The 27697-nt window shown below is 34.6% G+C and overlaps 1 protein-coding gene across 1 annotated transcript in view; it reads right to left on the reverse strand.

Moving 5' to 3' along the window:
• Positions 1–27697, reverse strand: part of LOC140153364 (polypeptide N-acetylgalactosaminyltransferase 2-like) — a 280543-nt gene that overhangs the window by 117064 nt on the left and 135782 nt on the right. Inside the window, exon 5 of the mRNA XM_072176095.1 lies at positions 3560–3625. Coding sequence (XP_072032196.1) covers positions 3560–3625 — 66 coding nt within the window. The remainder of the gene's footprint in view (positions 1–3559; positions 3626–27697) is intronic.

Genomic DNA, 27697 nt, shown 5'->3' on the forward strand with positions numbered 1-27697 from the left:
CAGCCAAATTACCTATGGAAATCACTGTGGGCCTACTTCAGTACTTGATATGCCATCCTATGGGCCTTGGGCTTTAGAAGATTTTTAAACCCATTTCAACAAGACATTTTCTCTTCAGATTTCCATTTGTCATTTTTTAACTAAGTCTTCATCTTAATTTCAGAAAGAGCTTGGGCCTGCAAAAGTTGACAATAATCTTCGTAATTTCATTCTCAGAGCCATAATAGCCCTTAAAATTTTTTCTTAAAATATGTTGACCAGTGTTGATTACAATATACAATATTCTCTATTAATCATGCAAGACTGATAACAGGAATACCTTTGCTTTAAAGTTGCCAACAGTTCTGGCACTTAGGGAATTGTGACTATATGTCTGCAAAACTTTCATGTCCCATTTCAAGTAAACCACATAGGCTGACAATGAAACACTCCAAATCTGCCAATTCCATTTCCAACTCAAGTCACCATTTTTTATTTCTTTTATTACTGAATTGTAACAGCTCTTCAAGTAGACCCAAATTTGCACTCTCTTGCACAGGTGGTATGCATACATGAATAGCAAAGCACTTTGATAGTTCTTATTCCTGCCTAGTAATAAGCATCCCATATAGGTTGGCATCAAATTGCCTTCCTCTTATTATTATAAATCTCATGTAGAAATCAATAGCGACATAATGTTCCCGAGTCACACATGTAGCAAAGCTGTAACAACATACCTAAATTTATCTCTTCTAGTTGCTTCAGTCTGTTCTATACGGCTTCAATATTGCATGTTCTCATCGACTCTAGATATTCATATTTTGATCCATTTCACAATAGTAAAAATACAGTAAAATGTCAGCTGCCTCTCCAGGCCAGTTGGGAATTTTTTAACTTGTGTTTAAGCATAATTTATTGGCACAGGATATGTAATATTTTGGCAGCAAACTTTTTCATTTGTTGTGATGAAATTTCTGAGAGGGCTGTACCATGCACAGAGCCAATCAGAGGTATGGTAAGAAGTACTGTAAAAATGACTAAGTGGCATGTTGCTAGATACACTTTTGTTTTTGAAACAAACTGTAGCTTTCCTCCTAAGCTGAGAAATGCTGAGCTTTTTTGAAGATGTATGTGTCTGGCATTTTGTGTCATATTTTAATGCTTGTAGGATACTTCTTAGAATATATTGGATACCAAGATTAGTTTATACTTACTCTAGAGTCTAACTAAAGAAAACAATATATTTTTTCATCACATGAAGGGGCTGTCAGGGGCTAGAGCAGCATGGAATAGTAGAAGTTGTTCAAATTAAAGGAACAATTGAAGTCATATATTTAATCTCTGCCTTTAGAAATTTTCAATTAATTTCATGATTTTCCTGATATTTGGTTAATAAAAGTATTACAACTTGTCACCCAAAATAGCAGTATAAACAATTATATGTCAGATCTGACCTTATCAAAAATCTCCCAAATAGTTGAAATGAATTCAAATGTATCTTTATGTTGAACAGATCAATCAAAGTTGCCTACAGACATTGTTAATGGAGTGTTAGGTTCCAGGTAGTAAATGGAGTGTTAATTAACACTTCCCATGATGCATTTCTTTATTTTCTTTACTGATTTGCTCTCTAGTGGAACATGGGTTGATAGTGACAAAAAGTACCTCAACGAGGAGGAGCAGTGTGTCTGCCATGTTACAAAACCTCCAGTGGCAATCTCTACAAGCCAGACGGCAACAGAGCCGTCTACTGATGATGTATCACATCAGATAATACCTTGTGGATATCCAGTGGAACCAGTATCTTACCCAATCGGTGGCAAACACCAGAGGCCATGATTCCAGATTCCAGCTTCATCACTGCAACACTCAGGTCTACCTGCACTCTTTCTTCCAGAGAACAGCCAAGGACTAGAATCTTCTTCAGACAGATCCAGCCATCTCGCCATCCCTCAATGCTTTCAAGTCTGCATTGGGGGCTCCGCAGCACTAATATTCCTCCACCGAGAGCTGCTTTTTATCACACATCGCACTGTACATATTTTGCACTGCTGTTTTTGAAGTTGCGTTCCTGATCCTTTGTACATGCGCAACTTGAAGTGTGCCTGTCATCATGCATTTGATGTTACACTTACCGAGGAAGAAGAAGAAGAAGAACGAACAGAGCATCCAGATCTTGCAATATGTTTATTTCTGAACTATTCTATTCTCAATTTTCTAGAATAAACCAACTTCAAGGTTAATTTGTAGAAATGGATGTTCTCAACCATTATGCAACTAATTTATAAGGCAAGAGTTATTGCTGAAATTTGCTACAGGAACTTTCCTTTAATTTCCAAATTATTATTTATTCATTTTCTGCCTTTTCTCGTACAAAAACAAGCCAACCGACGACATCATAACACACCCAAGGGTATTATTACTTCCAATGCTTGACTAGCAATATGCAACTGTTTCAGCTCTGTAAACATGATAGGTGTCTTCTCCAAAATTACTCAAATCAAGAAGCAGTCATGTCCTTTAAAAATGTGTTTCAATTCTCGCAGAGCGATTAAAAAAAACAAGATAAAAGACGCTTCGTTGTTGTTGTTGTATTTCTGGAGTTTAACATCCAACTTTTTTATGGTCAAACCAATATCAAAGTAGGTTTGGTAAGAAAACTAAAAGGTTTTTAGAGAACAGGAGGATGCTTTTATTGATTTCATCATTTTCATGTCACTTATTAAAACACCTTGTTGGGATGTTCTTCTTGTCCTTATCCCTCTTTTTTTAAATCAGATTTCTTAAAAAATATCAAATGTCACCAAAACAAGATTTGTGAAGTCTACGGAAAATAAACTTGTTTCTTATTTTAGCATTTTAACAAGAAAGAGAATACGAGACTCAAAGTCACCCTTGGCAATTTCCAAACTGTTGCACACTACTTAAATTGAATTTGAGTACATGTAGACTTGTAGAGTGATTACACATCGTAATAGTTCTAGGCAAAAAGGAAACTGACACCACTCGATCGTGTTTGACTAACATTTACACCGACAGGACAAAGCGTCTAAGAAAAATAGTCACAAGAACTTTGAACAGATAAGTTTTCTCGTTAAGCGTCCAACTAAACAACTTTGAAAGTCCTTACATACAAATCAGCAAAACTGCGCCCAAAAAGTATCCGAACACTTAAAACAAAAGCCATTTCTTACAGACACTAAAACCAAATTACAAAATAAAGTAGTTGATAGATGGAGAATTTTGTTCTGCGTATGTGGATTCCTCACTCGGCATGACACAACTTTATTTCCCTAACTTCTAACAATTTGAATCACAAAGAGAGCTTTTCAAAAGTGACAAAAATTTAGAGTGACTTTTGTCGAAGCACGCAGATATTGAACACAGTGCAGTAAGCGTTAATCTGCCAGGCTGCAATGAGGCCGTAACAAAGGCAGCGGAAATCACCTTGAAGGAGGAAATATCCAAATTTGTTATTTTTGAAGTTTTACCTTGTGATTCAAATGCTTATTTGAAGTACAGTTGCTGTGTCATCTGGAGATTTGCATAAGAAATGAAGTATTGGGAAAATGACACCTACCTTCTCTTTTTTCATTTCTTAGTAGTTTGACTTTTTCTATACCAATTAGTATCTGACCATCTTCAGCTGCAAGAACAAAAAAGAAGAAAGATAATGGCATTAATGATGAGTCAAATAATGTGATTTAAGGCATAGAGATTATAACATTAACTATCCTACATTCATACAAAAAGCATTCAGAGAAGATTAAACATGTTGGAAAAATTGATGTTATGCTTCAGGAAAAACCTATATTGCACTCTTATGAAACAACAATATCTTCTGAATATTGCACATTGCCCTCTTATACTATCTATAGTGAACATAGCATATTGCCCTCTAATGAAACAAATGCTATCTACTGAAGATAGCATATTGCCCTCTAATGAAACAATGCTATCTACTGAAGATAGCATATTGCACTCTTATGAAAAAATACTATCTACTGATGATAGCATATTGCGCCTTAATGAAACAAATGCTATCTACTGAAGATAGCATACTGCCCTCTAATGAAACAATGCTATCTACTGATGAGAGCATATTGCTCTATAATGAAACAATGCAATCTACTGAAGAAAGCATATTACCCTCTAATGAAACAATGCTATCTACTGAAGAGAGCATATTGCTCTCTAATGAAACAAATGCTATCTACTGAAGATAGCATATTGCCCTCTTATGAAAAATTTGAAAAAACGCTATCTACTGAAGATAGCATATTGCCCTCTTAAGAAAAAATGCTATCTACTGAAGATAGTATATTGCACCCTTATGAAACAAATGCTATCTACTGAAGATAGCATATTGCCCTCTAACGAAACAAATGCTATCTACTGAAGATAGCATATTGCCCTCTAACGAAACAATGCTATCTACTGAAGATAGCATATTGCCCTCTAACGAAACAATGCTATCTACTGAAGAGAGCATATTGCTCTCTAATGAAACAAATGCTATCTACTGAAGATAGCATATTGCCCTCTTAAGAAAAAATGCTATCTACTGAAGATAGTATATTGCACCCTTATGAAACAAATGCTATCTACTGAAGATAGCATACTGCCCTCTAATGAAACAATGCTATCTACTGATGAGAGCATATTGCTCTATAATGAAAACGAAACAATGCTATCTACTGAAGATAGCATATTGCCCCCTAATGAAACATTGCCCTCTAATGAAACAATGCTATCTATTGAAGAGAGCATATTGCTCTCTAAAGAAACAATGCTATCTACTGAAGAAAGTATATTGATTTTAAGCTTCAGGAAAAACATATAATGGTATGTCAATTATTTTGTTTCCTTTTTTGCAAGCAGCATCATAAATTTATGTTCATATCTGCGAAACAAATGATTTGATTTTGAAAACAGTTACAGCAATACAACAAAAATCAAATTCAAATAAGTATGTTTGACATTTGATTCATTTTGCTTGATCATGGGTGAATTTTCATGAGGAGTTATGACCCACTATAAGTCAATCAAACCCATCCAAGTCTAACCCCATTTTAACTCTAACATATACATCCTATGAAAGAGTCACATTAGGTTTAGGATTTATGATGCATTGTAACTCATTGTGAAATCCATCCCATATCACATACAGATGTGAATAGGAATGACACATAATAAGTCCTACTAACCCATCCTAAGTCTGACCCCATCTTAACTCTAACATATAAATCCTATGAAAGAGCCGGGAATAGATTTGGGATTTATGATGCATTGTAACTCTTAGCACTACTTTCGGGCTCTGTTGCTATTAGTATACTATCCAGACAGGTTGCGTCAGTAACCAACGCCCTCAGTTGAAAATCGGTTCCTGTAATCTTATTGGTTGTTAGCCAGGTTATATGACATGATATAGCGTACCCGCTATTTTAACCAATCAGAGGCGCGTAGCAAACAATGGGACTGATCAATTTTAAGCCCAAGGTAATTCCTTGTAAAATGTAGAATGTAATCTGATTAAAATTTGGTATACTTGTGATTTAGTATTTGAAGTGTTTAAGAATGAGAATAAAGGTATTGTTTTCAGCCATTATCGTGTATCTACCGTCTCATATAACACGGCAACATCATTATTTTGGGTGTAACACAACTCGGCTTCGCCTCATTGTGCCTCATTGTTCTACTTATAATAATTATGTAGCCCGTGTTATATGAGACTATAGATGCATGATAGCGTCTAAAAACAATACCTTTATTCTCTAATAATTGTAACTCCTTGTGAAATCCATCCTATATCACATTTAGATATGGGACCTATTAATTACAGTTAGAAATGCTGCAATTCTACATTTTCAATCTAAATTGATACTTTGCTCTGACTGCATGCAGCTGTTTATCCTCATTGTCAAATTAATGACTTTCTTTGTATTATCCAATTAGTGACTTTTTTATCCACCATGCTTCATTTTACATTAACTTAACATCAACATTATAATGTGTTATACTAGGCAGCCTATTCCAACCAACGTACATGTAGAAAAACAAAAAACTTAAAGCGATTGTTTGAACTTATATGAATGAAATGATCTGTTTTGCTTATTAAATTTGCAACAAAGAAGTTGGGTAAAAAGTTAAATATAATTCTTTATTTCCCAGACAGAAAGCACAACTTTTATTTACATTACATGTACTTTGTACCAATTACACATAGCAACCAAATCAATAAATGATAAATACCCAGTAATATATCTCTAATCTACGCTACATCAATTCCACATTATTCATTTTTCATGTCGGTACCACCAATCCTTTTATTTTGCTAACCCTTCCAATAACTTCACAGTCTACATTCCGAGAATAATGACACCTAACTGATAAATGATACAATTTATTTTTCATCATGGTAGATTTGCCTCCGCAGCTGCTGCAAAAAACGCTGATAATAAGATTTGCACATTTTCGCTTTTGGGATGACACAACAAGCTCTATTTACGGGGTTATTTGTTCTACAAGCATCCGTCGTAAGCCACAAATCATCCTATATATCATGTCATTAGACACAGATAATGCACTCATAAAATACTCATAGATCCACTGGCAACATTTGGCCAATGTACCATGAAGTCTATCTCCACAATGTACTTTGTCTCTATTCAACTCAACATTATTTACCCTCTACTTGCTAACACTGAAACTACAAACAGTATTAAGGGTTTAACTGTTTCAAAATGACAAAATATTGAAAATGTAAAGAATATTCCTTTACAAGAAACTGCAAATAAAGCAGCTCAACAGTAGTTTAATACTGTCTCTTTAGTTTGTAGTTTTCTTTGTACCCATTTCTTTCTTCCTTTTTAAATCACCTGTTTTGCATCATTTATGAAAGATAACAGGCAGTTTTGTTTAGTTTTCCGTTAGTTATACACCGCTACAATATGTCACATTAAAAAAAACTACCGTAACAATTCAATTTTGATGCGATATCATCACCTCCAAATATGTTTGCAATCAATTGTAACTTAATCTCTGTGTCATAATCTCTAGTCATAGTCTTCAACATAAAAAAAGTTTTGAAACATTTTCTCAAAATAACAAGAACTATCTTAAGAACCATTGAACCAATACTAGACTTGTTTGTACTCAGTTTAATGCAATTTTCATGCTGATTCCAAATATGATGATGAAAATGTACATTTCTGAATTTAAAAAGAATTGAAACTTATCAACTGCAGTGGACACCTGCATGGAGAGAGAGTTAATGTTTAAAAAAGTCATAATTTAATATGTTTGTCATTCAACTCATGTTGCTTTAACATATCACATTATGACTTAGAATATTTGATGTAACATGTACTTAATCTATTCTAATTCTGTTTTCAGTAATGTTTAACCTCAAACGAATGTTTTATAATTGATGATATATTTTCACCAGATCATCAAACATTGGTTAGAAGTTAAACATTACTGGAAATATAATGGGAATAGATTAAATAACAAAGATATGTTACATCAAATATTCTATGTCGAATACTCAGAATCTGTATGGTACCTAAAAGAAAGACTTTGATACAACAGATTGCCATGCTTAGTTGGTTTCAAAACATTATCATCTCACCAAATGATCTTCCTATACACATTATTGTGCCCAAAGCAATATTCTGCTTAAATATATTACCCAAATTGTAACAAGCCAATCCATGCTTTATGTCTTGTACTTTGTGGATGTAAGCGAAATGTATATTCTGAGCAAAACAGATGCCTCTATCATGGTCTAATAATTCCAATTTTATTATCGGGTCATCATATGCAAACATTTTATCTTTTATTAAGAAATTATAATTCTGAAGGGGTTAAGCACAATCTTCAGTAATACTGAATCTAAAAGAGGGTTCTCTTATTTTGCTGGTAATAAATGGATGTACCCAATTGGTCTATGGTGACTGATTTGTTGTAATATAATCTGAAAAGGCTTTGCTGAGATTAAAACATCCTCATTTCAAAGCCATTCAAGAGATGCAAGCTTTCATCAAAACCATCCATAATTTTAACAAGTTCGAGTTTTGTATTTTCTTGGCGATCCCATCATACTCCCATCCCCACCTCACAATTCAATCATATTCCGTTTCAAACAGAATGAGATTATATTCAGCCATAGTCTATGATTCAGCTCAGTATGGTAAATACAATGCACCACAACATTTGATGCTTTCCAATACAGAATGATACAAATGATGACAGTGATGGTTGTATGCCCGTAAGTGACATATCATTTTACAGATAATGCATGTGTTTGACCTACAAAAACATTTGCCTGCTAACCAGGAATCATCTAACACAGATATGGCTGTATTATTGATGTGTAAAGCATCTTACTATGGACTATCAGTCTATACCATCTTGCCTCCAGTACTAAGCCATTAATGACTTGATGTTCTCACTACAGATAGTATCACTTAACATCTACAGGCAGTAAGCTCTCAAACAAGCTCATCTGTTAGTGCACAATTCTTTAACCCCAATAGGCTTCTACATGCGTATAATGACCTTTGAGTGTGTTGGGTACCAAAAACTCATACTCTACAGGTTGAGGTCAATTTTTGAGATATGCTTGTTGAATGGCAGTTATTGAACTTTATCATCGGAGATGAGATTAGTTTGGCTCATAGTGATGCATTATGGGCCAAAATAGTATCATTTCCATTAGGACAGTTCATATAACTCCATTCAATTTTGATTGCTTGAAATCTGACCCCAAGATAAGAGTATGAGTTTTTGTACACAGTACAGGCAAAGGTCATTCTATGAATGAACAAACATATTGGGTTAACAAACTGTGTCTAAGAAGATGAGCATGTTTGAGAATTGAGGATCATTTCAACTTGGGGGACAAATGTCCAACAGTCTTATCATGTTTATGGGGGAAGAAAGGGAATGGATTGGGTGACTAACTCTAAACCAGAAAATGTGTGTTAAACATCATGTAATTGGGCCATCTCCTCTAATGCTCTATGCCTGCAGCACAGGATTGATATTATTTTGTCCATTGAATAAAGCCAATGACCAACTGATGCCCCCAAAATGTGTCAATGTGTAGCTTATACAAAAAGACCTCTAAAGAAACACTTGAATCAGCTAAAACTGTGGCATCAATTTGCCACAGATGGAATGAAGTGATACATGGCACTATGTCGGACTCTGAAGAATGGCGGTTATGATGATGATGAGGCTTGGACATCTCAATTATTGTACTTTATATTGATATCTGTATCTGGTTATATCATAACTCATCAATCAAATGGAGGCATTTGACACCCAATTACAAGACAAAATACATGCCTATGTATTTTTGTTTCTCACCTTCTGAAAGGGGTTTCTACGCTTGTTTGGGCTCATAGGACTTGTCAATCAATACTGGGATTTGCCAACAGAGAAACTTTGCAGGCCCGCATGATTTTATCAATTGACTTGAAACAAAGGATTCGAACTAGCACCCTCAGCCATAATGCAGCCTATTCAATAAACTGTTAATTAGGATCAACATATGGTGCAAGTTTTATATTTTCTGTGGTATGTCCAAAAACATGTCAGAGATATTGGTATGCTTCTTTTGAAAAAATTTGAACATCTGGCCATAATTGCGGCTAACTGCGTCACATGCAAGGCCTCTATTAACAGAAACAGAAACCATTATTATGTAGGGTGTATGGAAACTCCTACCTTTTAGGAAATATAAATTTATTAATTTAGAAGAATTCTGTTGTTAATCATAGATGTTTACAAACAGACTTTAATTTACACACACCCTTGCTTTGTTGTTGTTCTTCTTCTTAGTACCGGTAATGATCATGCAGCCATCAGGATAAAACTCTGACCCAAGACTATACTCAAATCACTTAGTTTAGATATGGGTGTATTTATGTATAGCATTCTACCGATATCAGTCTGCAATCATGCCTATGAGGAACAGATGACTTATGATTTCCTGCTAGATACTAACACTTAACATCATCAAGATATCATAATCATTTATATGATATCACATCAGTAACCTCAGGGCTTTATCACTTTTCTCTCTTGCAATTGCTGTAAAAGCGGTCATTTTCATGCGTGTAAATTTGTGTACTTTGGGCTATTTCAATTGAAATCCATACACCTGCTATGGAAGACATGAGCTTAATCTTCCAGACAGGGAGTGTGTATTTCAAATAGGGTTACCTGAATGTGTGACTCCATTTGCAATCTACACCCCCTGTCTTTCTTAGGTGTATGGATTTCAACTGGAATAGCTCTTTGCTTATTTTGAACTACTTCACATGCTTTTAAAATTCACAATTTTGAGTTTTCTTATATTGATATGACCCATACATTATAGAAAATATTTTCATTTTCGAGGTCTCCAATTTGAGCGTGAAAAGCGCAAAACTTAATATGCCGCACAAATTTCCACTTCAACATTTTAGCTCTGAATGCTTTGACTTAAAACTGCAAATTCAGATCAAACTTGAGAGAGGCAAAATCTTTAAGTGTCCCATTTCTGTGATTTTCAGTATTAGATTTTAAAGCTTTTTGTAGATATTATATAAAAACTACAAGAAAATTCTTAATTCTAGGATTATATAAAGCTACACAACAATTTATCTTATTTTCTTCTTCCAATCTAACCTACATTTTCTTGACATCATTGTATCCATCAATATTTCACTCCACAAGTTGGCTTGCTCACATCAAATAAAATACTCAATATCTCTATACACATTACCAAATTCAATGTTTTCTGTTCATGTGTTATGAATTTGTGCTTCATATGTCAATTCTTTCTATCATTCTGTGCAGACACTGTATTGATTTAAGGGATATAGAAGTGATTGGAGCAATAATGTATCAGCCCTAAGCTTTGTCTTGGTGATCCAATAACCCAGAAATTTGACGCTTATTTAGTTGAAGTCACCATGCTATATCAATAACTGTTATAAAGGACATAGTTTGATTGGTTACTTTGAGATGGGTAATTTAACAGGTTTTTGCTCCAGTTTGAAATGAAATAATTTGGTAATCTGGTACAGTAAGTAACTTTTTGCTTAATTTCTACAAAATGAGGTGTCAAATTATAGAAGACATCTTCTTTAACAATTTTTTATTTTGGATTTTTGTTTTATCAGCACACGACTTACTAACAATGGTGGCTAACAAAATTGAGTGCTTACTTTTTTTGTAAGGGATTTGAAGTTAATGAGACATTAAGTATAAGGTGCTTTTTTTGTAAGGGATTTGAAGTTAATGAGACATTAAGTATAAGGTTGAGCTGTAACCCCAAACTCCTTCTCAGCTTTTTGCCTAAGTGAAGGGGAAAAAGGAAAACAAAAGATGAAGGGAAAATTGTTTTCCTTGCCCGGGAATTGAACTACCAACCCCTCGGGTGCCAACCATCAGAATGGGTATAGCAAGCCACGCATGTGACCGTGGCCAGGCCAATAGTTTTGTGCCTAATAAATGTACTTTGGCATGATTGTGCAATCGGATCATGTGGGATGCATGGTCTTGCAGTCGCTTCATACTGTATGGTCTAGTAGTGTTAGGGTTAATGTATTCTAAAAGTTTTCAAAATTGACTTTTTCCTACAAAGCAAAAATGTTCCATCTCTTGGGATACTTACAAAAATGCCATTTGCAGTCACATTTCCCATAGTGAATGTACTTCAGCTATTTTACAGGGTTTTTACCTCGTCTCAGTCAGAAATTAAACTTTTATCAAGTAGGCTTGTAGTGAGAATGTCATAGAACTTGCTTGTCTCTACATAACCATAGTTATATTATCTCTAGGGATATGCAATCCATATATATCAAGTAGGCAGGATTAGGCATTGGTAAGTGTGTTCTATGAAATGGTCATTATATTCTCCTATTTTGTTTCATTTGAAGAGCTTTTATGAGACAACAAATACTTTTGCTCATATTGGTTGTAGCGCTTCATAAGATTGCATATTTGTATGCTTGTATTTGGTTTCATGGAACAGGATTTATAATAAAATGGGAATTACATGTTGCATTTGGCTATTCTATTTGAAATCAACACTCCCCTATGGAAAATTTAACTCTAATCTTCAAGTAAAGTATGGGAATTAGAATAGTCAATTGTGTAACTTCCATTTGAAATTTGAGATATAGGTAAAGCCATATGTTTCAAAATAATTAAGCCAATTCCATTTGAAAAACACACTCCCTCTGTGGAAGAAGTTTCTGAAATCTTGCAGAGGGCAGGGTATGGAAGATTTTGATCAAACACTAATCCAATAGGATGTTGGTTTTGAAGCTTACTGTCATCTTTGCAAGACTTCAAAATGCCCTTGCAAAACTAAAGGAATATAATATAGGAACAGTTTGAATGAGAACTTAGGACAAATATAGATCAGCGGAAGTCAAATGTTATAGGTATCAGAGACCAGGAACTATTAGGATAAAAGTCCTAAATATACTTTTATTTTTTAATGATGTGTGCATCATTTTGGACTGTATGTCTATAAATAACATATTGGGCAAAAAAATGTGAAAAAAAATGAGGCCAGTAAAATCTATCCGCTGACCTATTGAAAATTTACGACAACTGTGCACGAAGCGTGCACAAATCGTCAATTATACATAAGATTCACTAGAACATGTGGGACGCTATGCCGCTTAAAGCCATCTCTTTTATGATATTGCTAGTTGCATTGAAATATTTCTTGGTACATGATTGAACATATGAAGTAGGGCACACTATTTTTGTTATTTTTATTTCTTGTCTATAAAATTGGCTTCATACATTTCTTTCTTTCTCACCACCTGGAGGGCATATACGCTATGCTTTATAAAAATATTGGAGCGATTGCCAAATAGGGTGCAACTCTACTAGTCTTATTACAAGACTGCCCCACCCTAACCCTAAACCCTAACCCTAAACTCCGTAAATGAGGACTGGACTCAAGTCTAGCAAGTTGCACCCTATTCGGTAATCGTACCAAAATATTCATGAAAACAAAGGAGAGTAATCAACCTCCAAACTGAATGTATTCTTATGCAATCTATTGCATTGTGGGAAGGAATTTTTTGTGCAAATTGACTTTTTGAAGAGAAACCCAAAATCTGTGCATCTATCTTTCACTGCAAGTCTACCCTCTTCTTAATCCATTCATCCATCATTCACCCAGTCTTTACTTGTGGCTATCTTCAACACACTACTATTCCATCTGCAAGTGCATCTGATGAGACACCTCATAAAATAAATTGCCAGACAATGAGTGTTGTATTTTCCCTTTTCCAATCACTGTAATTGAGGCATTTCACAGCCCAGTACGTTCCTCATTATTTGCCATTCTGTAGCTTGATTTCTTGTGTGTACACACAATACATGGTTGGGTAAAGATGATACGACATCTTATCACAGACCTACAAATATTTACTCTCCATCTTGTGAATAATTTAAAAAGCTATCAATTTAGTTGTCTTTTCAGCTTTCCGGTTTGATTACATCAGTATAAGCTATAAATATTATATTTATATAGGTTTGTTACAGTGTGGAGTTAATAATGAATGAATGATGAATTTGTTTCTGTATGTGATATTAGTTCCCGGGGATAAGTTATGCAATATATGAGTGGAAATAAGGTATGGTGGTGAATACAAATAAGGTAGTGGGGTGTGTACATCTGTTTTCACCTGCAAACCTGGACTTTTAGAATGAATTTAAACTCATAACTAGAATTACACGGTTCGTAAGTAAGGTGGTCCCCACACAAAGGTGTGAAAAATACAAAGGTTTGTAAATACAAATAATATGCAATATGCAAATAACATGACACAAAACTATACAGCACATCAGGAAACCATATACTATCACCATACCAAGTTTGAAGTTGATTGGTTATTGCATGTAAGCTGCAGAGTGGATTAATGAAAATGTAGGCAAATAAGCAGCGCCGGCGCAACCTGTGCAACAGGTCAGGCGATCGCAGCCCTCGAAATTAAGGATCTGAAGGGGCACGGCAACTTTTTTAGGGCAAGTTGATAATTGCCTTGGATTTTCACTGAAAAGGCAAGGTAGCACGGCAGTTTGTAATATTTCAAGAGGGCATCATGGCAACTGTTGAAAATTTGAGAAGGGCACCATGGCAATTTCTCAAAAGTGAAGAAAACACACACAAACATAGATAGATGATTTTATAATGAAGGGGCAGGGCTGGGGCACCGACGGCAACTTCATTAGAGGGCAAGGCAAGTGACTGCCTTGGGTAAAGGACATATTTTGAGGGCATTGCGGCAATGGGGATGGGCACCCACGGCAAAATGCCATGGGTGCCGTGGGTTAATTCAAGGGCTGGACGATAGCCGCACCAGTTTTGAGCAAAGCAAAAAAAGTATTATTTAGAAGCAATTAAAAACTCCAATAAAAATGAACACTTATACTAAAAATTCCTACACCCAATGCAATATAATTCCCGGCAGCCTATTAGTAAAAATATATATTTCGAGCCTTAATTAACCTCATTTTAGCATTTAAATTAGAATTTTTTTCAACAAGTGTGTGTGTGGGGGGGTGTGTGGCGGGGTGCTGGGGTGTGTGCGTGCATGTGTATTTTACTGCCACATTCTAGAAACACTCTTTGCCATATTTGTCTACTTGATTATAATTCAATTCAGGTTTAATTGCATACTTGTATACTTATCATATCAAGAATTCCCATTTCACCTTATTTACTTAATTCACTAATTGATTCTATCTACTTCTGTCTATTTATGCTGGATACTATTTCTGCTTGTTGGTAATCAAAACAAACTCACCACTCAGCAGCATCTTATGCATGCTTGATTGAAACGGCAAGGTTATCATTTTTTTTTGTGAGTTTTACAAACGATGGAAGCTCCATGTCTGCACAGACTGGAGTTGAAGCTGATATTTTTATTTTAATATTCTGCATTTCATCTTCATCACTGATAAACAACAGCCAGAATCGGCCATATCATTTAAAGACTACACTAGCTCTGTGGAAGATTTTGGAAATATCTGTAACAGGGGGAGTATGAATTTCAAATGGAAATTTGGAATGAACACATTAGTCAGCTCTATTTGAATGTCACACACCCTCTGAGGAAGACTCAACCTGAATCTTCCACAAACGGAGGGTGAGTTTCAAATAGAGATGGTTAATGTCCTAATTTCATTTGAATTTGTTCGCCTCCTATGGAAAACATTTTCAGAATCTGCCACACGGGGAGTGTGGATTTTAAATAGATCTGCCGAACACTGTTTCAATCAAAAGCTACTGCATATTGAAAGAAATTGCCATGTGCAAGGGAAGTATGATGACAACAAGCTTTGTTTTCTTCTAATACATATAGACAAAGCTTTGAAACAACTCCTTTACTTTATTCCCTTTCCTTTTTCAATTGTCAAAAAAATACACAATGCAAACATACCTTCTGACATTTGCCACTTTTCATTAGTTGTAAACATAACAAACCTACATTTTATATTCCTACACCAAACTGTTATCATGCCTTTTTTGCAGTTTTATTCTTTACTTGAACGAGACGTGATAAAAATTACTTAAGGAATTATATTAAAGCTATTTTTACCAACATACTTGTCGATCATATTTGACAATTGACAGTTGTTGCTTTTAATTAATCTTTTTATGTTCATTCCATTTCTACTATGTCAGCAATATATTTAATTAAACTGAACACATCTGTTGACATTATGTAAACATTAATTATTCCTCTATTGATGTTATTTATTTTAGTTACACGTGTCAATACAGAAACCTACTTTTCATTTGTATTAGTAGCGCATCGTCAGAAAGGGCAAATATATTTTTTGTTATTTCACTAATTTTTAGCACAGTAATATATGCATTTGATAGAACACAACAGTGCACGGTCGTATTACAAAGGACAAAATGTGTGCAAGGCGAAAATATTGATGAAACCAATCGAAAGACATTATCGGAAATACTAACCTATGAGGAATGAGTTGGATTCACTTACGCGAGCACATTCATCACACAGTGTACACTGATGTTCATCATTCAGTGTTCATTCAAATAAAATTCTTACTGTAGTTAGGCAACAAAAAAAGTTTGTCTCAAAGCTCGCGCACGCATTTGTAAAATCGTGAGATTTGGAAAAAAACAAATGCGGAAATTTTTTATTTCAAAAAAAAAATTTTTTAGTTTTTCGGCGAAAATCAGATTTTTTTCTCCAAATACCATGAAAAAAGTCGGGAATAAAAAAAAAAAATCGCATTTCGCATTTGTTTTCAAACCACTCGTGAGCTTTGAGACAAACCATTATTTTTTTTTTTGCCTTATAATTGTAAAATTGGTATCTTCATACCAGGTGAATTGGCATATTAAGGTTAGCAACTATTTTAAACTGTTGCAATTTGGTAGTGAGCTTTGGCAAAAATTGCATTGATCATTTCATAGCAAGTGGGTAGAAGAATTCAAATATCACTGATATACTTTTGTAGGTCATGTGGTTTTTAGTTATGTTGTAAAGAGGGCTGAAACAACAACACTTTTGGAAAACATACATACATAACTCATTAACAATAATAAATCAAGCATGTTTTCAAAGTTTATGATTTGTAGAATGAACTTTTGCAGACATCAGTGTTATTTTTCAATAACATATTGATTTAAATAATGAAAAACACAGTTGCATGCTACTCCCAACAAATCAGATGTAAGTCTCACAACTGGACAGTTTGATTCCAAGTTCAGGTATTACCGGTCTTGATCACAATGCTATTTTATTTTCTTTTCATTTATTGCATCTTTTTTTATTGTCAGGAACTGGTTTCTATTGCTGAAGAATTAGAATATAGTATGTATATAGAACAACACAACTGAAGCTAAACACCATACTTCTAAATTATCTAAATATTCAACACAGCAAAATGAACTGAGTTGTGTTTCCTTCACATGGAGTACCAACATTGGTGTTTTAAACCAGTCCCTTCTGCATCTTGTTAGTAATGAAGCATAGTAATATGAGTAGGAAATCCCCATGCCCTGTATCCATCTGGAATATCCCTTGATATGATTCAGTTACACATAAACCCTCAAGCTTAGTAAGATGATATACACCAAGACTAATTAATCTTACACCGGCAACCTGTCACCTATTAAAACCGTGCTTATAACATTAGAATAGGTTCTGTCTCACACCTCAAATGTGGGTTTGTATTTTTTAGTGTTTAGTATGAAACCTTTCTAAATGTTATCATCTACAAGGCACAACTACTATCGCCAACCTAGAAGCTCTGGTGCTCAATGGAAAAAATGTGATCAAAAGTCTTCGGAACAAATTGTACAAAATCTAGACCTGTACCCTCAAACAAAATGTATGTATGTGATAAGTGTCCTTTTCGATTCCTCTGTAATCTCCAAAATCGCTGAAGATGCAGAGCAGGTTTGGAAATAAAATATTCTAAAATATCGTTTCTGGGAATGCTATCTACAGTAGATAGCAATGTTTTCTGGGAGTGCTATATACAGTAGATAGCAATGTTTTCTGGGAGTGCTATATACAGTAGATAGCAATGTTTCTGGGAGTGCTATCTACAGTAGATATCAATGTTTTCTGGGAGTGCTATCTACAGTAGATAGCAATGTTTTCTGGGAGTGCTATCTACAGTAGATAGCAATGTTTTCTGGGAGTGCTATATACAGTAGATAGCAATGTTCTCTGGGAGTAGTATCTACAGTAGATAGCAATGTTTTCTGGGAGTGCTATCTACAGTAGATAGCAATGTTTTCTGGGAGTGCTATCTACAGTAGATAGCAATGAACAAGGTGAGGTCTATCAGTGGCCTGTCTCTTTCATCAAAACCTCAGTTTTTAATATTTGGTATCTGAACTACAAAAAACAATATTAGTAATGATAGCGAGGGCCCAATAACAATGATGATGAGATAATGATGACGAGATAATGACGACAATGATGGATGAAAATAAAATGTTCTATGCAATAAAGCTGCAAATTCTGTGCCAAAGGAACTATGAAATGTATCTTTCAGAAAATGCCAACATGTCAGGCATGCAATAAATATTAAAATCCAATTCAGAAAAATATCAATAATAGATTGTTCACATTTACTGTTATGGCTTAAAGTTGACATGCTACCTTCAAAATACAAGATGTGAAATCTATACATAGTAACATCAGATGTGTACTGACAAGGACTGTTATAAGCTATTTCCTTTTTTTCTCCAATACGTATGTGGAAATCTTGTGTTACAACTCAAACCTTGTGCTGGCAAAAACTTACTAACAAACCTTGAGTTTTCTTTCCTTGCCCATGCATCTCAAATGAAGGAATGATTTTCAATCAGATTTTTACTATTCTTGGACTTAGGGAAATAAAAAAAAGATAATATTATCATTTCCAACATTTTGTGCCGATTTGATTCTTAGCTTGTTTTGATGGCTACACTGTTTTCATTATCAAAACTAAATAGGATTGGATTGGATTGGCTATTAGCTGACATTGGATTGCTATCAGTGGTTGTTAAAAATAAAAGTGGTGATCAGATCTGCAAACAAGTAATTCAGGCTCACCTCATACAAACAAATTTGAGAGCCAAACTGATACTAGTTAATGCTTTGTGTTGACAAAGACTACATCAGCCCTGATGTAAGAAGATCACAATGTTCAAATATGGAAGTTCAAAAACCAAATATGGTAATAGAGACTTCATAGGTATCATCCATGCTAGACTCTAGCCAGGAGCAAGATACACTCATTTCTAGGCATAACTTTCACCTGGTCTATATCTAACATCCGTGTACAGGCATAAAAATGAAATGAATCCAGGAAAAATATTCCTAAAAAATCTTACATTGAACATAGAGATCAATCATGTGCCCTGCTATAGTATTCATCATCATGTTTGCATGTATAGTGCACCGGTAATGGTTTCCTTGGTTAAGGGTTGTTAAATAATGTATGACTATCATATCCTAATGACACATGATAGATTGGGGATGGTATATCGGTGGTGATTTCGCGTCCTGGGCACGTGCATGGAAATACATTTTGTGCGAATCTTTTTCAACAACCATATGAAAAGAATGTGTATACATGTTATACCTGGTATGGGAGCATTGTAAGACCTTGTAGTGGAATGATAAGCCTATATAATACTCCCGGCATAATATTAAATTTTACGCTAGTCTAGTGCCGTCTGAACGCGCCTAATATATCACAATCAAGCAAATGGGCTTATGTGTTGCATAAGATTAATTTCAGGGGTTTCCTATTTAAAATTCTTGACCATTTAACATATTGCTAAAGAAGTCAAATAAAATTGAACTCAAGTTTCAAAAATATACGAGAACAGATCTCAATTGCCCATCAAAGATTAGTAGTATTTTATTTTCAATCAGTTGAATAAGACTTTTTGATTTTCAGTTTCCGATCACATTTTTTTGCCAAGAGATGAGAGATTATTTAACACAAATTGGGCTTTTTAATGGTGAAAAACATTGCAGGCAAGTAAATGACAGGTCAATATACTATCAAGGCTTGTTTAGTTTATTGACAGCTATGTTTGTGGTATTTGTTTAACACAAGAGACTGTCAAAAGTAGGAAAAGACTGAAATAGATGCAAACTTCAATAAATGGTAAATAATAAATTATTTCTGTAAAAATACTTTCTGATGCGACAAATAAAAAAGGTGACATTAGTGGGCGACGGGAAACTCAACATCAACTTTCATTAGCCTAAGCAATGTAGAAACGCATATGAAGATATGGATATCATGTTCTTATCTTTTAAAAGCTTTGAAGCTGGCTTAATACATACAGAAATAACATTGTATATTATTGCTAAGTTTTGAAGGAGGGGATAACAAATCTACTGTGCCTTTCTTTCCCATCTATGTGCTTTTTCTTTCCTGTCTACATTGCAAACAAGTCGATATTGCCAATGCTAACAATGTAAAGTCAATACTACACACACAGATATATTTATTCATATACTTTGTCCCTCTAGGTATATACAGAACCTATTAAAGAATTCTGAAACCGTGCGTGCAATCATTGCATTTTAAATCTGTAAGTGTGGCAGTGCACAATCGCTTGGTCGTGCTTAATGTCCACAAGAACAGAAAACCACTACTCTCTCTCCCTCTCCTCCTTCTCTCTCGCTCTCCCTCTCCCGCAGTAGTAAGATCAATATCTCCAGTTGTGCGCACGGGAAAAGCTGACTTCCGCACTTGAAGGCACTGAGCAATGGCATGGATTGAAAAGCAATATATCTGTAATGCAGATAGCTAGTTGATCTTTTGATATGCATCTTTGGACTGACCATTGTGGTTTGTTTTGAAATCTTGGCTCGCCGCTTCACTATGAATTACTAATTGCATATTAGTTTCTTTTATTGAGACTTGATAGGTTAAAGGCTATTGAGTTGTACCATCATTTTGTTTTGTGGTTGATTGATGACGAGTATAATGTGATATTTATTAGTTATTAAATATATGAATAATATTTAGACATATCATGAAATCATATTCAGCACAATTATGGAAGGTTCATAAGTAATGCCAAGCACATAATTAAATATTTTTGTTACTGGTACTTTCATTAAACGTAATATTCATATACATGTAAGGTTTGCTAAAGGTTACTGTAAATGGACCAAATATGATGAACAGAATGCCTTTGCAGCACCATATACTGTAGAAACATGAGACAATCCAGACTTTAATGAAGAAATGTGATTTGATATTCTCTCCAAGACTTTCACTTTAATTTTGATATCTTTATATTTGTTATGTTGGTGCAAGTAGGTCCCATCTGCAATAGCTGATGTGTCGTTCTTACAGATATGCATACAAAAAATCCCCTCAAATATTAAATAATGCTTGTTCAATTAGGGGACATTTGTCAATTTTGACTTCTGGATACCTGTTAGACAACAATTAAAGACTAGTCTTACAATAAAATATTAATTTTAAGTGAAAAACATTGAGTTTTTGAACAAATCTGTAAAAATCATCATTCAAAAAAAAAATAAAAAATTGCGACCCTGATTTTTCAGGATTTAGGGTAGGACGGTTGAGGGCAACACAACAATTTTTTTGGCCTTATGGAAGGTTCATAAGTAATGCCAAGCACACAATTAAATATTTTTGTTACTGGTACTTTTACTTAACATAATATTCATATACATGTAAGGGTTGCTAAAGGTTACTGTAAATGGACCAAAATATGATGAACAGAATGCCTTTGCAGGACCATAGACTGTAGAAACATGAGACAATCCAGACTTTAATGAAGAAATGTGATTTGATATTCTCTCCACGACTTTCACTTTAATTTTGATCTTTATATTTGTTATGTTAGTGCAAGTAGGTCCCATCTGCAATAGCTGATATGTGTCATTCTAACAGATATTCATACAATGTAGAATGCAGAAATGGTCTAATGTCCATAGGGCAGCTATTGCATATATAGGCTCTTCTTGCACTCATTCCTCTATATGTCACCAGAGATATGATCCAAGCAGGCTAAAGTAGGCAATAATGAAACTGAGATATAAGCAAAACGTGAGAAGAAAAAACAAAACAATAAGAAAATGGACATATAAAAGGTTCATAACTTTGCAGCCAAGTATTCAAGAGACCTGGGGATTCAATATCAATAATTGTAGGTACTGAGCAAGTTAGTAACTCAATTTTCAAAATTTCCGACTTAACCTGAGTGGATCAGATTGGGTCACATATACTTTGTTAAGACATAACATTTGATACTACACTGCAAAAAAGTTGGTCAAATCTTTCTACCTATTTGGTTGGGCAAACTCTTTTAGTTTTTTACTTATTTGTTGGTCACGGCTTGCCCAATAATAGTTAAATCTAAATTCTTATTGGGCAACCTCTCATTTTGACCATTTATTTATCTTTATTTTACTACGAGAGGAGTAAAGTTGGTTAAGTTTTTGGCCACGTAATTTATATACGACTGTTGTGCAAAATAAATCACATCAGTTGGGCAACTTTGTAGTAAATTGCGTGAATTACAAGTTGTTGGACAAAAAGATGTAAAATGTTGAGCAAAGTTTTCGATCATGCGCACAGTTGTCTTTTCATTGCACAGTAGTTGGTCAACATTCGCGCGGTTCGGTTCTGGAAAGCACATTTTCGATCTTATCGTAAAATGGCGGATGACATGGGTGCTGGCAGAGTGGGGGCTGGCACAGCTAATTGACACCTTTAAAGGTGAGTTTTCTCTAAATTAATTATAAATACATACATTATTACACGGTGTTACTTGCCTCATTTCATTCTGACCACTGTGTATGAAGCGTTCATTTTGCTTTAACATTGACGAAGGCTAGGCTTGTTGATTCTTGGTGCAGTGTTTGCATTGTAAAACAATCCTGAAGGAACATCTTATTTATTAAAATTAATTTCAGGTTTTAGTTTATATTCTACAAGATGCATTTAACATAATTATGCCAACAATATGAAACATCAAACATATTGTAAGCTCATCAAAGGGGTGGTATGCAAATAAAATGATGACGACACATCAAAAAAAAAAAAAAAAAAAAAATACTGAGAAATTTAGTGAAGTTGTTTTACGACATGTACGAGTCAGACACTCGTGATATGCACGCATAGCCATGCATGCATGATGGCAGTCTGTACTGAGCAGTTAATAAGCTTACGTATCAGTTTTTTATTAATCAATCAAGTATTTGAAAATAACTTCACTAAAATTCTCAGTATTTTTTCATACACAGTGGTCAGAATGAAATGAGGCAAGTAACACCGTGTAATATTGTATGTATTTATAATTAATTTAGAGAAAACTCACCTCACAATTGAAAAATATTTGCCCAACTAATTTGGCAAATATTTTGCTTAATAATTAAGCAAAAAATTAAACCAACATATGAACCAATAATGTGTAAAATGCCCAACAGTTTAATCAAATTTTGTCCAACAATTGGTACAATCAACTATTGCCCAACAGTTTTATTAAATATTGCCCAACAATTAGTGAAAAATATTTACCCAACTATGTTGGTCAAATATTTTGCTTAACAGTTATGCAAAAATAAACCAACATATAAACCAATACCGTGTAAAAATGCCCAACAGTTTGTTCAAATTTTGAACAATAATTGGTAAAACAAATTGGCCAACTGTGTTGGGTAAATACTTTGCCCAATATTTGAGCAAGTTTTTGTAAACCAACTGTTGGTCATAATTTTTGTACAACTCTTGTTGGTCAAATTTTGACCAACTGTTTCATGTGTTGTATATAGACCGAACTGTTGGTCATTTTTTTGACCAACATTATTTGCAGTGTATTTCTTGGACTTATTTGTACCATAGATAAACTACCTGAAGACACACCAGATAGGAGATACATAAAGACTAAGAAGAAAACAAAACCAATCATCACTAATGAAAAAATAAGATGCTAATATCAGCTCAAAAAAGCAGCTCATGACCCAATAAATGCAAGTGCCATGTCAAAAGATGAGCAGCTTGGATGATGATAATGGGAATGGAACCAAATTCAAGACCTCAGTAACTCTGTTATTAACTAACACCATCAATCTTTTATATTCCATCAATTATTATATTAAATTCATCAATCAATCAAAAATGAAGAAAATGGCATTTCTTTATTTCAAGATTATGTCTGGGGTGGCTCATGCACAACTGTTACATGTAATATAACGTAATGTTACCTCTATACTGATGAAAATTGGTCGGTTCATTTAAATCTTTAAGGCATGATGTAGACCAGGTCATCAGTTTGATCACTTAGTCAGAATTTATTTGGATAAAAATTTAAGAAATCATGTGGTAGAATATAAATCAAAACTTTCATAATCTTATAAATCACACACCTTACAACTTGAAAACTGAATTTACTTTTAACGGCTGGAGGGGGTGTCAATGATATTTGGAACGCTATCCCACTGAAATTTGATGTCAAAGTGATAGCACCAAACACAACCTAATATTTAGGATCAAGAATCACATTTCAGTCAATATTGGGGGCGTCTGCCCATAAGGACACTGGTAGCTTAACGGAATTAAACGGCACTTCATATTTATCACCACTGTCTTTTTCTTCCCTTTTGCCATTTTTTTGTCATACCTAACAATTTTATTGACTTATCCTTCACTTTTAAACCAAATTTCTAAAAAAAACCTAAATACTTTATACTCCTTTGTAAAGATCGCTAATGGTGTCTTATCCTTCACTTTTAAGTCAAATTCCTAAAAAAACTAAATAGTTTTACTCCTTTGCGAGGATTGCTAATAGTGCCTTTAAGTGCTCAAGTGATATAGCATAAGTTGCCATTCATCATACAGTAGTCTGTTATTAGAGTGCAGACAGATGGATAGGTGCAGTAGTGACCATTTGAATGTGTATGTCTGGTGAGTGATTGGCAATCAACGGTAGAGGCCTCGCTCAGACCATATGCAGTGGACGTATCATACATCACCGATTAACACCATTATGTCAGTGTCAGTTTCAGTGGTATAGTTGATACAGGTTTGTCATTCATGAATCTAAAATACAACAACAACAACAACAACAACAACAACAACAACAACAACAACAACAACAACAACAACAACAACAACAACAGCAGTCACAAACAATGAATGAGGAAGTACTCAGAATGCTGGATGACCTGAATGGTCTTAATTAACTTTCAAAACAACAACAAAATATTCCCAACATGTCAATACACAGCCCCTTCCTCCGTACAACACTGTCAAAAAAAAAAAAAAACATGTTCGTGTGGGGAGGAATATGCAAGAAACTATCATGATAAATTCATTACATATTTTGACACAGATAATAAAATAAGATATACAATGAAAATGACCAGAAGACATACAAGTACAAAATGTAATTTATATATAATTTATGATAATGTTATTTTTCAAGTAATACTTTATATAAAGAATTGCTTGCCCATCAGGGTCAGAATTTCATTTCACAGTGCGAGAATCAATCTTGATTCTTGCAGAATAAATTTACAGCAATCATTTAATTCTTACAAAGCAACTTCTGTATAAACTACACATGTTTGCGAGAATCAACTTTGATTCACACAAATTTGTTCACAAGATTCTCACCGAAATTCTGACCCTGCCCAAGTTCTTAAAATTATTTATTTCTCATTATTTTTATTCAATAGAGTCTATATGCTTTGTTTCATCCTGAGTTTGGTAGTCATATAGATAAGATACTTAGCTGGTTGCAGAATTGTGCTCACTAATCTAATCCTGCAGAACATATATACAAACATGTTTGTTTGTACTGCGTAAAAGCATTGATGTCACTACCAAACTTGAGTGTAGGGAAGGCTATCTTACGGTGTGCTATGTATAAATTTTGATAATAAAGACAGAATTCCCAAATTCAAAATAAGAATTGTGCCAAACACAACTGATGTGGCCCAGGCCCTGTGCACTTATTAATATTCTCCGTTTAATAGTCTACAATGGTAAATTTTGTACATGTATATTATTATAATGCGCCTACCAGTAACCACTTAATTTGAAATTGGTTGCTTGATGAAGTTGATTCTGTGACCTCAAAATTGAAAAAATGTTATTTTTTGATAGAGAATGGTACTAAATCTTTGCAATTGATTCAAATCAAAGCTTTGTAGCTTTGTATATTTTATACTGCAGAATTATGCACACACATGTACATAGCATGTCAAGTTCCTGTAACATGTCCTTGGTTCATGTGCAGCATTGCATTTCTTATATCAGTATCACACAAGTATTTTGCTATTCTTCTCCAATGATACATAGTTTAACACACACCACTGTTAGTGAGCCAGTCACATTACAGTGCAGACATTTTCCAGTGCCTTGTAACAGAGAATGTTGCATGATAGCATGCCGTCGGCAGCAAATTGGAAGCTATAGAACTCGTCTGAAGTGTAAAATTTAGTCACCATAAACTATTTCCCTCCCTTTTGCTTTAAGATAAACAAGATACTGGATGCCTTATAATCAATGGCACTGTCAAGATGGAATTCAAGAAATTCATGTGACAGGAGGCCGCTTGCAGGTATACCATGGTGTTACTGATTCAAGGAAAGACACACGAAGGTTGAATTTGATACTTGGTTCATTCTCTAGTAGCATGGCCTGGATGGAGTTAGCAATGCATCTGTCTGCTGTATGTTGCCTGGCCTTGCTAGCAGGCCTAGTGTCTGCTATCTACAGTAGACAACTTGTCAACTAATCTGGTTAAGGTTTGGTAATGTAGTGCAACTGATAAATCAATGGATTGTAATGCTTCTTGCAAAGGGCACATAATTATGTTGACATGGTGTGAGCACTTGACTTACTTCACACATTAGATAGGGATGCATTCAATAAACTAGTTACAGGTAATTTAATCAAATAGTTTTTTTATGTGGTAAAATTTACTAATGTGTTGGGTTTTTTTTTTTCAAATTACCAATTATTTATAATGATGTATATTCAGACGTAGCAGTAAACGTAAATAGAAAGCAAAATTATACTTCTACGCTACTCAAATTTAGTACACTCACTGGAGCGCTTTCACCGGGTCAACCAGCGTCCTCAATAACATCCGTTGAAGACGCCGGTTGACCCGGTGAAAGCGCTCTGGTGAGTGTACCAAATTTAAGTAATGTAGAAGTATAATTTTGCTTTCTATTTACCAATTATTTGTTAAAATTATCATATGTACCTGGAAGAATTGCCTTTGTCTATAAATTACTATTATTTTGGAGATAGTTGATCAAACAATTAATCTCAAACTACTTATACATATGCATCAAACAGCAAACTTGTTTTATGCAAAAATTACCCAACCACCAAATCCAAAATGATGACCACCATGCAACCCAATCTGATAAATATTGAAGTAAATGCCTCCTCTGTTACACAGGGGTAGCGCGAGAACAAAAAATCAATGGGTCCAATTTAATTTTTCTGGACCCTTTGGTACGTGCAAAACCAACATTTAAGGGGTCCAATGAGAATTTAAGGAGTCGTCCTGTCCGAAATTCTAAACTTTGGAACTTGTCAAATATTCCAGTGAAATTATTAGTGTTGTTGGCCTATGGTGATTTGGAAGATTAACTGATCTTTTTATTTTTTTACTTTTGATCGACAATTCTTATGCTGATTTACGCCTCCGTGCATCGTAAAACTAAGGAGTCCATACAGTTTTTATCGGACCCTTTGGTCACTTTCAACTTGTGATTTAAGGAGTCCAAAATGGACGCGCAAACTCCTTAAATGCGACCCCTGCTGTTACATTATGATCAGTTCTGTTACTTCTCTGGGTGCGTTAAACAAGGTGTAGCGAAAGCACTAGGAAGTAATATTTGCAGTGAGTAAAGGGTCATTGCCTTTTGTTTCCACAAACTTTACTCATGCCAAAGTCAAATAAATAACTAACATCCTAGAACCACCACAGCCAGCCATCTTACCACCTCTCAGTTGATTGGTAAATAATGCATCACTTGTGTTTCTTTTTCACAACACTCATGGTAACCTCCTCTTCGTCAAATCTTATGAGGCCATCATTTATGACACTCTTGTCATCTCCCATACACATCAAGACCTGGATAAATTGAGCAATTCCATTTAAAATTCATACTACCCCTGTGGAAGATTTAAGAAG

Source organism: Amphiura filiformis, chromosome 5 (assembly GCF_039555335.1).
Source record: "Amphiura filiformis chromosome 5, Afil_fr2py, whole genome shotgun sequence".
In the NCBI taxonomy this organism is placed as follows: domain Eukaryota; kingdom Metazoa; phylum Echinodermata; class Ophiuroidea; order Amphilepidida; family Amphiuridae; genus Amphiura; species Amphiura filiformis.